The 15,721-nt window shown below is 33.0% G+C and overlaps 1 protein-coding gene across 1 annotated transcript in view; it reads right to left on the reverse strand.

Annotated features, from left to right (window-relative positions):
- Positions 1 to 3,042: 3,042 nt before the first annotated feature.
- Positions 3,043 to 15,721, reverse strand: part of LOC145693493 (gamma-tubulin complex component 3-like) — a 92,879-nt gene continuing 80,200 nt past the window's right edge. The window contains exon 16 of the mRNA XM_081769547.1: positions 3,043 to 15,249. Within this exon, the coding sequence (XP_081625673.1) occupies positions 15,076 to 15,249 (174 nt within the window). The 3' untranslated portion in view covers positions 3,043 to 15,075. The remainder of the gene's footprint in view (positions 15,250 to 15,721) is intronic.

Below are 15,721 nucleotides of genomic sequence, written 5' to 3' on the forward strand. Positions count from 1 at the left end.
TCCCTGCAGTCACAAGTAGAATATATCCTTGGAAGTAAACTTGTTAATCTGAGTAGAAAGCAAAAGGAGAGTCATATGAAAAAAGGACACTCCATATCAAGTGATCCAAGTAATCTCAATTGATCACGTTGTTTTTCTGCTAGTACAACATGCTCATTGGTGGTTAAAGGGTCTTCAATGTACATATTAGAATACACTTAAACGAGATTTCGTGGGTTAAACTATTAAATGCAGTTGCCTTCAAACAAAGAGGCTGACGTCATTTTTATCCAACTGTCTTGTTTGAGCTTAGTTTGATCATGTACAGATTGTATAGAGAACCTATGATTTGTCTCTATTTTCTTTCGGAAATTCTGAGAGGAAAGCAAATCTTCACCACGTTCACTTTCTTTTACAGTTCATTTAAAGAGATTCTACCAAGACAGAATACGACAATAAGGTACAGATGATGATAATGAAAGATTACAAATATTGTCACATTTCCTGAAATACTGACTTAACAAGGAGTTGCCTCAAAGTGCCGCTATCGAGTCAAGGTCCCGGAGCCAGACTTAGCAGATACATTTTAATGTACTTTTCATATAGGAAAATTTTCCGGAAAATTTATTTTCCGAAATCGAAAATTTCACTTTCTGGAATTCGGAAAAAAAATCCGGAATTTTTCAGCTGGAAAGTAAAAATTCCGGAATTCGCTATCCCTAATATAAACTATTAAAAGAGACGTACACTCACACTGAAGACATACTCATGTAAAGTTGGTCAGAAGTTCCGTACGCGAATCACCTTGGTGTTATGACAATCAAGTCTAATCCCCTTCTGTGAAGAATTACTGCTGTTAAGTATATTCAAATCCTGGTACCACACTGACATCGAACTCAACTCGCTAAAGCGCTTCTAATTTAGTTCCAACTTATATTAATGCGCAATACGAAAACACAAATTGTGTACAAACTAAGCACATTATTTTGTATTATTATGCTTTGTTTCCTTTCAATAAAAATCACTACCAAATATGTACTGCCTACTGATTAACAAAAGTTTTTCCTTCATTATACAGGATGTCTACTAAAATTCCACAATGAAATTTCGTGACTTTTTCGTGACCTTTTCTTTACCAGATCATAAAATTTCCAAATATTTTCAAGAGCGAATTCTCATCCATGCGATACAAACGTACTTTGCTTGCGATTTGGTAGCGTCTACAGCCGACCATAGACATTTTTGGTGTTGAATTCTGATATTTCATAGAGAAAAACTTTCCAATCTGTACTTACATTTGCACAGTTAAAAAAAAAATCGTGACCCAAAAGCTAAATTTCGTGACCGATAGACACCCTGTTATATTACCTTAGGTAACAACGATGTTATTTTAGCTGGTTGCGAATGATCTTTAATCTCAAATTCTATCGATCTTTTCTACAACACTCGTTAGTGCATTTCCAACGTTCCTCATAAAATCTGCTTCGCTTATATCTATTTGTATGCTTGTTGAAGTTTAGTTCCAAGGTTATCTGAGACATGGGCATACAACTCAAGGTAGAAATCCGAATCATTGTAACGCGTTCAGTGCTCTCCCGCGGTCACGTGAACCAAAAAGTGAGGGCGTTATGAATATCTCAACTTATAGGTAAACTCCACCTTCTAATATTTGTATATTAAGTACTTTTCATCAGATGCATTTACTCAGCTTGCTCTGAGTCTCGGCTCTGCAGTAATGCTTGAGGACTACTGCTGGTATGATTTTTCACAAACATTAGAATTACTTGTGGAACTGCTAAAGTTCCGTCTGCGAAAAATCCTCTTCGGTTTTGGAAAATTAAGCCTATTATTTCATGCGATATGGCTGCATAGTGTCATTTGAAAGTAATTTCTGCTGCGAAGCTAATTTTATGCATTGAATAAACTCTCACTGGAGATGGTATTCACAATACGTAACCTTTTTAAACGGCTTCAAGAATGTGTATTTTTTGTGTAGAAGTGGATAATTTATATAAAGCTTTTAAAATACATTAAGTATGCAATTATCAATTTGCCATGAAGTTTCAAAATGATACAAATTTCCAAATATATATATATTCGGAAGGTCACAGAAGTAATCACAACCAATATTTAATAAAACAGTAATTTCACAACAGTAGAGTCCCAACTACTCGGCGTAATGTGGACAAGTTTGTGCAAATGCCGGGTTACCGGGAATAAGGTTAAAAAAGAGTAAGGACGAGTGTTTCCTTGTTTGTATATATTGGTTGCTTGAGAATACAACAGAGAATAAACTGCCCAATTACCCTTAAACAAAGGAAAAGTACATACTTTATGAAAGCACAGAGGCTTTAGTATACACGAAAATGAAAATTCGGGAAGAGGGGACACACGCACGCGAGCAATGTCCTTGAACAGGTCTGTGCGCATTTTTTTTTTTTTTTTTTCTCCTCCTCCCAGAATGTGGCCCAGTTATCCAGACTGCCAGATTATCGAGTGCTGAGTTTTAGGGACTACTGTAGTAACTTGTAAAATGACTGAAAATGAAGATCACCGAATATCATATCAATAGTAAGATAGAAGAAACATCTCGTTTGGCAAGCTTGAGTCTCTGCTTTTTTTTCAGTCTTACAGCTGCTTAATTTTACAAGCAATCGAAACCCAAAAAGTTAAAAATCGTTTACGCAATATACGAAACAACATAACTTGAGTGCACTAAGATAACTAAAGATGCAAAAAATGTAACACACAACTTGTTCAGAATTGAAATAAGCCCACAAGTCACACCATGAGAAAACTTATTTTATCAGTTATTAATGCCATTCAATGCAATCTTTCTTCACTTTGATTTTCACCAATTACAGCCCAAAACACCAAGGGAGAGCTATGTAGACAAATGCTCTATTATCAGCGCGTAGTATGTTGTTTTACGTAAACTAAACTATCGAAATAAATATATGACATTATCTACTATAATGGCAGTGCTCATGACTATGAGATTACAATCAATCTCAGATACTTATATCCAAGTCAAAATATACATGTCTGCACAAAAATAAAGAATGTCGAAAAACGCACATTTATTATATTATTTGGTCAATGATCTATATATATTATTTACAAAATAGTAACATCTATACATACGCTAGTTCTTCAAGCGTCCCTGAATCTCAAAGGATTTACTACTCTTTAACAATGGCACTTGTCCTACTACAAAACATCTCATCTCATTGCTCATTGCTTTTACTATGAAATGTAGCCTTTTTTTCTTCCGAATTTTATTAAACATAGGAACCATACAGTCAACAGCAAAGAACTCTATTATTACATAAAATCAAGCTAATCACTTCAAGACGACCCTGTTCTTTGAAAGACTATATTCCAATATATCTGCCGCTTTAGCAATTCCACACTTACTATGAAATCATACAGCTCAGAATCATTTCATTACGGAGATACACAAGCTATTAAGTATTTGATACAACGATTTCAGCGAGCGTTATATTCTTCGTATATGGCATAGTTTGTTTTTCTACATTTGATTCCTATTTAAAATTGATTAGATTATTCGTTTTAAAATACAACTATCTACCAGATCCACAGATTTCGATTGAATAGACATTATGTCGACAAGTCATACAACTCATTCAGAACTGTCTTAATAGGAAACTTAGAGGATCGTTTATGAATTTCAAAAGGAACGTAAAAACAACGAACGGTGTAATCTCACTTTGTAAAATGTTTTTAAAATTACTTTGTACATATTTATATCTTCATTGCATTTCAATTTCAAAAAATAAAGCTGACATAACTTATGTCCCATTTTAACACAACTTTTACAATTATAATCGAGATACTTAAATACAACCTCAATTTTTCATGTTTTGACGAGTTCATATTCCAGAGGGGATAAATAAATAAATGTTCAAGGTTTTTTTGAAGATATCATTATAACAATCTCCTTATAAATCTAAAGATTAAATGCAAGATGGCCGACTAGGAATGCAATTTATACATGCACTCATTTATTTAAATTAACCTGTAAGTACTCGCGCCTCTTTTGTGACAGTAGTACTCGCGCAGGGGTCCAGTAGATCCCCAAATTGATATTAGTTTTAATACAATAAAAATATATTTTTTTAATAATTAAGACAAGGTAGTATAACTCTACACATGTTTTTAAAAGTATTTGCTGCAATTAGATTTTTTGAACTCGTTTTGAGACTTTTAATATTTTTTCATCAGGACTTCTGGCTAGCAACACAAAAGTTACCTGGTTGGGGTCTGTGAACACCCCGCGCGAGTACTTAAGGGTTAAATTGATATAAATATATATAAAATTTAAAAAAAAAAAAAAAAAAACTGTTACGAAGATACTCAATGAACGAAAGTATTTTTATTATAAGCGACTGATATCTTCGAAAGATGAATCGCAGTTGTTTTAAAGTATTTTCTTTAATACAGTTCTTTTACCAAGGTTTCCCTAATATTTAGTTACTTGTTGGAATTTTATTAATTAAGAAGTTATACCTCAGATTCTGTATGAAACACTGAGTTTTGCTGTGAAATATTAAAAAAATACAAGATTTTTCAGTTTCTAAAAACTTAGGTAGATAATATGTTATGTAGCTTTCTAATTAATGAATCGACTTGAGTTTGATCATTTTAAATATTGAATCGAGATGATGGATAATTTCAATTTCTCTATGTTAAAGTAACAACCACTTACATTAAGCATCAGTTTGAATACAATACAATTTGTTACGTTTTACAACGTAAAGAGAGAACATTTTCGCTGTTGACTGTATAATTCTTAAGACGGAAATTTTCTGACGCTCAGTTTCTGTTGGTCATATGACAACGTCTTTAAAAGTCATCACAGAAAGACAAAAACACAGACTAGACACAATCTGAATGGCTCTGCCTAACGCAACATTTTAATACCGTATATACAGTTATTAAATGGATACTTTACTTGTCCATCTGATTTGTCATTTTATTATTACAACTTTATTGTTAACTTACTATTTAATAGAAATTACGATTACTATACATGTATTAGATTCATACAACAGGCTTAACATATGTGTATTAAGACTTGTTTAATGGAAACATTTTTGTGTAAAAACCTACATTTCAAGGCGAATAGGTCTCCAAGAGCAAGTAGAAGAGACAAAAAGGAATGCTGAAGGCAGCGGATTCCTTCTTTATGTATTGAATCAAATATAAGACCATTTTTCAAAACTGGATAAATCCATTTCTCTAAGATTACACGTACTGTGCTTATTATTACTGCATTTATTTTTAAGTTTTACGTTCCACGATTGTGTACTTTAAGCTAAAGATGACGAGAAATTAACAATAAAAGAACAACATATAACACCCAAACTCTAATTCGCTCTAACTCGCGATCGTCAGCCAAATGCCTTAGACTGTTCGAGAGTGTCAGTCTACTATTACAAGACGACTTAAAAAAAAATTGTTTGATAATGTTTACTACTTTCGAAACAAAAGCAAAAGAAATTAAGTTTTATAGCTGGCTGAATTTGTTTCTTCCGATGAAACTGACAAGGCTTGCTCAATTTAGTATTTTAATCTACTGTAATCCAGAATATATATTAACCCTTTGGACTTCACTACTTTCATATATATTTGCTTCTACTTTTCCTAATTCTAGCATGCACACAAAACAAAAGCTTCTGGTCATGGACCTGAAGGATATGCTGATGAAAGCATCTGTATGGAGTGTGGCGTGTCACTCTAGAAGAAAAATGGATTAAGAGATTGGGAGTGAATGTGTTATATTGCAGAAGTCTTTTTGCACCCGTCAATGTGTATATATATAAAGCCTTCGAAACGTGGTGGTATAGAAGAACGTTCAAAATTAAATGAGTATATAAGGTATCAAATGAAAAAGTTACGGAAATGTCAGAAAGAAAAAAGAAGTATGTAGAAGACAGTTTCGAAAAGATTGAACACATTATGAGACATGAAAAAATCACGTATTACCTATGGAGCAGAGGCAGAAAGGAAGGAACTTAGAGGAGGGGTGTGACAAATATACGGACAAAATAATAAATGATAGAGGGAAGACGAAGTACAAGAAAATGAAAAATCTAGCTCAAGATATTGGAAGATTGGAAAGCGCCATCAATCCAATCCAGAAACTGCTTCCCTAAGACGACAGATACAAATTATACCAAGTTTTATTCACGAAGCTCTAAACTGGAACGAGAGATCAAAGAAAAAAAAAAAAAGACAAAGTAAGTCTAGGTGTAAAGAGTTATGAAAAGAGCCACGTACAGAGGTTTCCTGTGTAGTATCACACTGTACGCAGTGTGAAAAATGACCAAAGGTTTTCGAAATGTAAGTATGAAGACTTAAGGAGAAAGTAAAGGAACTGAACAGAAAACAGAGAAACATATAAAGAATGGTACCAAAGTACAGAACAGTACTAGGGATAATTAAGAGAAGTATAATAAAGTTGTTATAGCACTGTTAAAAAGAAACTCTTAAGGGACGTGATAAGAGGCGTTCAAATATTTTCAAAATTGAAGGAAAGACCACTGAAATTGATGGAGGATATGGAAAGTGATAATTTTTACGTCAAGTGACCAGCCAGCGATGGAACAGCATGCTTTCACATCATACGAAAAATCTGCATTCTTGATGCATTATAGAAAGACAATTTACTTCTTTCTTATTTATGTGGGAATATAAGCTATTGTTCTACTACAGCACTGCACACATCACAATTTTAAAAAATAAAATGAAATCTTTGAGTTTTACGTCCTACGGTTATGCTGACTAGGCTAAAAGAGAAGATGATGAGAAATGAATTAAATGGTGGACTGAAGAAAGTGGGAGGAAACAGGAGAACCTCGAGGAAAAACACGTCCACGGTGTTTGTCCAGCACAAAGTTCACTTGGCGCGAACTGGGATTGAACAAGGGACTCCATGCACCAGAGGTGAACGCTCTACCATTGAGCCACCGCGGCCCCATCATGATTTTAAATAATATGGTAAAGATATCGTGCAGAAAGTCCAACTAATTGAAAATAACAATTATCTTAAAAGTTCATAGAGGAGCCGAACTTTTTTTTCTTTCCTATTCCCTTCAAATAAACAAACATATTTCTAATGATACAACATACTAAAACCGTGTACAAAGTTTGTCTTAACATACGACAACGAAAAAGAAAGAAAATAAAAGTCTTCCAGTTTAACTATAAATACAACAAATACCACGAATCCCGAAATATTTTTTGCCACAATTCTGCAAAAATCTCAAATCAATTCGTCAAGCCTGCTATTTTTTCCCTATGGCTCGCTGCTGCAATCTCGATTTATTCCAGTTTGTCTTTCCACTAAACTTGCTCTTGGAAATTTGTCCTCTAGATTTACTTAATGTTGACCACATGAAAATTATGTGAATATTTCTAAATATGGTAGCGACAATATCTTATAGTATAACAGATTTCTGTTTACAACCAACAAATTTCTTGGTAATCACCTCACACTACCTAGTATCTTTTACCGGTAATTTCTGTGTAATAATAGTACGAAGTTATTTGTTACTATTGCGCATCAACGAAGAAATATCTCATGCATATGAATACAGATATGTTGAGCGTCATACCAATTAATAAACAGTATTTTTTTTACAACAGCAATACTTTTACAACGTTATTACAAAGGTACAAGGTATATCTCTCATACATGCGTACATATCATGGTAACAATTCCATACATGACTACATTTTAACATATGACAAAAACCGTATAGTAAAACACATTCATGCTGACCTCGTAATAACCTCTTTTCGTTTTTGTATTTTTCTTTAAATAAATATTATCCACAATAAAAATAATATAAAAATATTTTTGAAGTCTTTTATGCTTTTCATCAGACGAAATTTTTTCATAAAAATTTTCAAGAAAGGTACAACTAAAAATTACTTAAAAAGAACCCGATTCAAAATAATGCCGTTCAGGAATTGAAAATAAATATTCAAGAAACTCTCCACCATTGCAGTCTATAGATGGAAGCATTTATTTTTAGACTTGTTTTTTTTTTAAGGTATCGTCAGTTACAATACTCACAGCATTAAAAAAAAAAAGCCTTGTACAGTAACGGTTAAAAGTGAACCCTTGAAAATCTCTTGCACGGTCAAGCGGTTTCAGTAGATTTCTTTTTAATTAATGGCAGAGAACATTGTATTACTCAAATTGTTCAATGCAGTCATACTTCTCGAATAATACAAATTTCCAAAAAGGAAATCGAAATCCATTTTTGAACATTACTGTACAAATATACTCCGTCTTTTTCCAGTTTTCAGTATTACGTTAATTCTGATGTATAGATATTAAAACAAACGATAACGCTTTTTCCTAGATAATGGAATACACAAGAAAGTTTTTTCCCTTTATATTATATATATATAGTTTTTTTATCATTGTATTATTATGATCTGAACATTATACCTCTCTTTATATTATGTGCATTTTTTTTTTTTAGCTCAAGACTTACATTTACTTGTAATTTTTATTTCTAAGAAAGTACTAACATGAAAAGGTTTTTTTAAAAATACCTTTTTTGTTACATTTCTTACATAAATGTTATAACAAAATTAACATTAATTCAGACTGATACCGTTCTTTCCAATACACTTACAATTCGTAAAGTGCTCAATATTCTGCAAAATATTATAACTTCCTCCTTATTAATCTGTATTTATGTTTAATCTAAAACCTTATTAACAATTGCATGTGTACTGAATCGTATTGGATTTTAATATGCTATATTGCAACTTCCTCTATGAAACTGACCGGAACCGTGTGGGTCGCCAGTTCCGTATGGAATGTGACAGTGGCCTTAAAGGAAAATGGCTAAATACCACTGATGTACTATTATGTAGAAAATTTATCGTATCTTTTCAGAAATATGGCAAAGTGTCTTATAAAAACTGGACACATTAAATTGAATATCAAGCTTAGTCTTCGTTCTCTACTTGAAGACCAACTATTAACACACACATTATGAAATTGCAACCAAGATACTGATTAAAAAAAGTACCGTGTTGTTGATATTCACTTCATCTTACAGAGATCCATCATGCCACATCCGAAAAGTTTGGACCAATCCTCACATTATCATGGAAGACATAAGCGTTTACTGAAGATTTACACATCATTACTATAATTTGTAATTGGTTTGCGAATAATAGATGTCTGTCTCATATTATCCATTTACCTATTTCAATTCCAAATTGTTGCTTAAATATTAAAGAGAGTTTCTTGAACTTTTGAACTTAATATGCAAACTTATACATAGGAAGACAAATATTAAATACAGGGGATTTATAATAGCACCATTAATGCCAATCAATATAATAACTAGTTTGATTTTAGTTCAAACAACCACTTCAATTCCAACACTTTCTGTATTTTATACTTTTCATATTCTCCTATTATGTGCGTCAAAATCATTACACACTTCTCTTGTAATGATAATACAAGATAATATACGGTGAAATCAATCAGGTACAGATACCAGTACTTCAAGAACTGAATTTAACCTAACAACAATGTAACACTTAGGAACAGCATGTCATGAGAATGACAAATAATTTGGATTATTTAAGTCTAAGTTTATACTGTTAAAGGAGTTTGCTGATCTATTTCTGCATTCAGAGATCATGACAACAAACGTTCTGCTCTATCTGCTCCAAACTGCAAGCATATGTTCATTCCTTGTCCCTACAGTTAATTACTGAACAATCGTACACTTCATCTTGAGTTCTTTTCTATTAACAAATATTTTATCATGCTTTTGTTATTTATGAAAGTATTTACAAGCACAGCACACAGCAATTTCTGTCAATCTTTAATCATTGGTTCAAATTCCGAACTTTTCTTTATTTGTCTACATATAAAGTAGAACTAAAAAACGCATCTATGAAAAAAGAAAGATGCAAACAGGACGATTATCTTTATAGAAAAAAATATCAAAGTAATGGATAAAGTTACAATTAATGATTAAATACGCGAATCAAAGGATCAAGTAACTACGGAATTATTTTTCATATGCATTACTAAAAATCAATTAATCTGTATGTTGTTACATAAACGCTGAAATATTTTTCTTGCGTGTTCCTTAAGCTCATCGAAGTTGCTTAAAAAAAAAAAAAAAGCAGCACAGTTATGGCCACTTTAGAACACGCCACTTCACGAGTTTAATTTCATCTAAACCACAATAAGAGCAGAAACATGCATTATCGAAGTTCTGCATAATCATAACTTGTAATTATCGTATCGCAAATAGAAATAAAACGTTTTCCAATACAATATATTTAGGTATGAAAAGAGCGAGATACACATATTATAAATTAGATGTATTAGTTCAATGATAAAGCGCGCTCTTCGAGACGCTGAGTTTTAAGTTTCACTCTAGACTGCCTCGTAAGATTCGCTGCAGTCAAAATATTTCGTGTGAGGACTTCTCTCGAAGAATATCTCCCTCCGTTTTATGAATCAACAATTGCTTGATCATCTAATTTACGTACATATCTTATTCTAACAAAAGGGACACTGACCAAAGCTTAAAACTTTATTTTAAATTATAATTTGTAACTGTTTCGCTTCGACAGTTTCGAAACAGTTACAAATTATAATTTAAAATAAAGTTAAGTTTTAAGCTTTGGTCAGTGTCTCTTTTGTTAAAACAATTAATCCAAAGCCATGAATAGTCTTATATCTTATTCATAGCGAAAACACAATAGATGTTAAGAGTCGCATTCTCCACATTTAACCCTAAACAGGAGATGGCAGTCAATAGCATTTTTTTTTTTTTTTTTTGAAATGAAATCTTTCAGTTTAACGTCCCACGATTATGCCCTTTAGGCTAAGGGAGACGATGGTTAAGGCAAGTTAATAATGATGGAAGAATTGACAGAATGAGGATGTGGGAAGAGACAGGAGTACCCGTGAAAACCCACGGACACTATGTTGGCCACCACAAATTTACTTGGCCGGGGATCGAACCAAGGACCCCAGGCACCAGAGGTAAGAGTTTTACCCCCCACCGCCAACGTACCCCCAATAGTAATCTTTAAGGTCTGTAAATGCTGCTTATGATAAAGTTCATATTTCTACCAAAAATTCGAGGGGATATTGGCAAATCTTGAGCGATGTTTGACTATTTCATTTGTATTGTTATGATTTGATATTCAAGTAGGTCATGTCTCAAATTTCAAAGCTCTAAATGCTTTTGGTCTCCTTTTCCCTCAGATCTAAATTAACGAAAGAAAAAGTGTTGTGCTATGAGGAAGTTCCTTTTATGCGACAGGGAAGAGGTGGATGCCTCAATTTCGAACAGGACACTTGAACATTGAGAATGAGAAACGTGCACGCATCCCTGTGGAGGTGATTTCTTGTCAGAATGTGGACTCTGTGCATGATATGGTACTTGAAAGCAGGAAAATCTGCTAACAGCAAACCAGACAGACTGACAAATGTCCGAAAGCAGACAGGCTACATACACGCCAACATACTAGACATGAGAAACGTTTTGGCCAAATACGTTCCCAAATGTATCAATGGAGACCAGACGAGCGAACACTTCCACAGCCATTCTGCGGCATTTTTGAGTATGATGAAAATGAATTTTTGGAGAAATTATTTACAATCGATAAGACCTGGTTATTTTTGAAATAAAATTTTTCATTTTACGTCCCACCGTTATGCTCTTTAGGAGACTGATACTTAATGAAAGAGAATGTGATGGAATGATAATGTGGAAAGAACTCACATAAAAAAAAAAACTCCTGCACATGATGATGTCAACCTCAAACTCACTTGGCCTGGGATTGAACCAGCAGTACCATAGGAGACCGCTCTACCATTGAGCCACCAAGCCTTCTAATCCGGAGACCAAAAAAGGAGTCGAAAGAGTGGAGTCATCCGGTTCTCATCAACTAAAGATATTCCGACGGCAAAATATCATCAACCAACGTGACAGCATCTGTATTTTGGGACAAAAATTGTTCTGTTCGTCGATTATCTGGAAGGTGTCACTATTCCAGCAGCTTATTACATTTTTACTGTGGGACAAAGAAAGTCAGGAATTGGTCGAAATACGTTAGGAGTTAGCCGGGACAGTTAGTGAAGGTATGTTGTTCCTTCAAGACAATGAACCCTGATACAAAGCCACCATCACAATGCGAAACTGAATGATCTGAAGTTTGAAACTGTGCAGCTTCCACCTTATTCAGAGATCTAGCAGTAAATGACTTCTATCTTTTTCCAAAGCTCAAGAGACACTTGAAACGGGTGCAATTTAATAAACATGAAGTAGTAGTAGTAGTAAGAGCTAAAACCAAAGTTCTGGCCGAACCAAGATATTTTACCGCAGAAAGACATGTTTACGAATTATTTTTATCATTGAAAATAAAATTAAAATAACTTTCGATATGGGAATACTTGACAAGAATTAATACACCATTGACATCTTCACCCCAGCTTCCGAGGAGAGAAATACATTTTCACAATTCATGTTTGTTGGTTCAAATTAATCAGGATTTTATTTGATTAATCTGTATTTAGGTCCTTTGTAAGCGGCGAGGACCAACAATTTAGACCAACAATTTACGGTGAGATTTGAACTACTGTAATGCGTTCGATGCTTTCCCACCGAGAATCCAGCCCGAGGACTTTTACACCTGCAGACCGCAAGGCTATAGCCACTAGACTAGCGAGGAGGGCTACATTTTTACAGGATAGCAAATTATAATCTTTTGAATTACATTTAAAATATTTTCAGTGCACTGGGGAAAACGATATATACTGTATATACTGCTAAATAGGAAATTTTTAAGCAGTTACAAACTTTTTCCAACATATAGATCTTAGTGTGACCAACTACTAGACTGAAAAATCAGAAAATGGCGAAAATGGTGACACACCATCTTTTGCAATCTTCATCCAGATTTATATGAAAATATGGCCATTCACAACAACTGTAAGTATATTCATCTGTTTCCTAGTTCCCTCATTGTCTTGATAATATATAGATGTATCTGAAATTACAGCGAAAATTCGACGTGTAAAGCTTAACTTTTACACATGAGTATCAAAATACTTCCAAGGTTATTATTTCATAAATTCATTTTTAACAAAATTGTAAGTTCTCTTTTTCCCCCACGAACTTGGGTATTTTCTCTAACAGTATTACGATTTTGCTTCAACATTACAGGCAACAAGAACTCATGCTATCGACACTTTTATCCATAACAATTAGTGCGACCAACTTCTTACTAAAGTAGCTCTGCGAATCGAAATAAAACTACTTTAATTCAACAAAATCCTACATTTTTATCAGCATGTCCATCAGATTCAAAACATACAACATAAAAAAATATCTTCAAACAACTTATTTAACACAATTACGGGGTTACCGAGTACACTTTTAATCAGATCAGATCATGATCTATTTAAAATATATTGCACTTGTACATACTGAATACCACAAATCAATATCATACAAATTTATATGAGAAACGTGTAATTCACATCATTTAAAAATTGTATCATACAAAATAAACATGGTGGGTTTTCTGATACTATCCTTATGTAACATTTACACTGTCGAAATAAAACGTTCAAAAGTATTCAATACAGTAACCCAAAATTAATTCTGCCTTGAGTATTTGAAAATAAGCACAAACTGTATATAAAATCACGTAAAAAAAAAATTTCAAAACTAAAGGGTTCAATTTAAAAAAAAAAAAAAAAAAAAAAAAAAAAAGTACAGAGGATACGTTAATTCAAACACACAAGCAACGAATTTACACAAATTACTGTATTACTTTAATTATATATATATATATATATATATATATATATATATATATATATATATATATATCAATTTTAATTTTCAATTCAATGGTCTAGTTGTTATCTATATTATTTCAAATAAGACAATGAAGTGTATAAATTTGACAATTATGGTATTTACATTTAATTAGTTACATGTTTAGCAGAATTTTAAATTTCTTTTTCAGGAAGAGTTGCGTTAGCAATGTAAATTCACAACCAATATATTTGATTTCCACAGAACTTTCTATAAACTTAAGATTTATTTAAACAAAAACAACTGCAAAACATTTTATTCTTTTTAACAAGAATGTTTTTGTATCTGATTTTGAACTCAATATCATTACCAAAAATATATGCAAATTTCGAGGAACCATTAATTTCAAAATGGCACGTTCTTTTCCCTCACTTTACACACATACACGCACACAAACATACAAATGCATGCCGAGGCAAACAATACAGATATATTAAAATACATTTCGGAGAGAGAATACTTCCAGACAAAGAAGCTATTCTTATACAAAAGTACTCTCATTAAAACAAGCATATATATATTTCTTTTTTGCTTCTAGCTATAAAATTTTCTTATTCTACTTTGAACTGGCCATCGTACGTGGGTACAAGGATGTAATTAAAAACGCAGTTAACTGGCTCATTTAATTACGCTTATCTTAAAATGTAGATCTTAATGCAGTGACACTATCTCATTATAGCAAACTTTTTGATTCGAAGCAATTATATCTCGCTGAGAAAGTACCGAAAGAAAGAAAATTCTACGATTTAAACGCAGGCACTAACAACGAGCTTATAAAAGGCACGAATACTTTGACAAATGCAGCTGAAATCAACCAGTTATTTCTACTGGTCTAATTTATCAAGCTGCCATTGTATTCCGGATAAACCAACAAATACTCCGCATAACCTAATCCAACTCACAAACTGGAACTCTCATTATATGGCCTGAATACAAATTTCATACAATTGTTTTCATAGTTTTACAAATATGTCTCACATTAAGAACAAACTTACTTATGTGATTCAGTAGGTGGAACATTACATTGATTACAAAACAGTCTTAATTGCACCGGACATATATTCGTAATTTCCTTTTGTTCTTTCTTTCTTCTTTGTTCCTTATTTAAATGATCCTGATTTCAAGCAATAGCCACAGGAAGTAGTGTGCGTCTTGAACCTACAACAAGGTTCCGTCGCCGCAATCATTTAGCTCCTGACCCGATTACACTCAAACGACGGTGCTGGTAGGTAAGTGACGCCTTTAGCTTGGAGTCTCGACGCTTGTAATGTTCGTTGAAATCCAGTCTGAAGCTTAAGCCCTGAAGACTTACATCCGGCTGCTGAGCTAATTTGATAAGGAATTTGTGCACTACATCCTGTGAAAGAAAGAAAATATTTTACGCAAGTTCTAAAAGAAAGAAAGAAAGACACAGTATAATGTTAAAACAATAAAATAAAATAAAATAAAAGAAGAAGAAGAAGAACAACAACAACAACAACAACAACAACAACAACAACAACAACAACAACAACAACAACAACAACAACAACAACAACAACAACAACAACAACAACAACAACAACAACAACAACAACAACTACTACTACTACTACTACTACTACTACTACTACTACTACTACTACTACTACTACTACTACTACTACTACTACTACTACTACTACTACTACTACTACTACTACTACTACTACTACTACTACTACTACTACTACTACTACTACTACTACTACTACTACTACTACTACTACTACTACTACTACTACTACTACTACTACTACTACTACTACTACTACTACTACTACTACTACTACTACTACTACTACTACTAC

This window comes from Thermobia domestica, chromosome 8 (genome assembly GCF_964235325.1).
Source record: "Thermobia domestica chromosome 8, izTheDome1.hap1.1, whole genome shotgun sequence".
Taxonomy (NCBI): Eukaryota; Metazoa; Arthropoda; class Insecta; order Zygentoma; family Lepismatidae; genus Thermobia; species Thermobia domestica.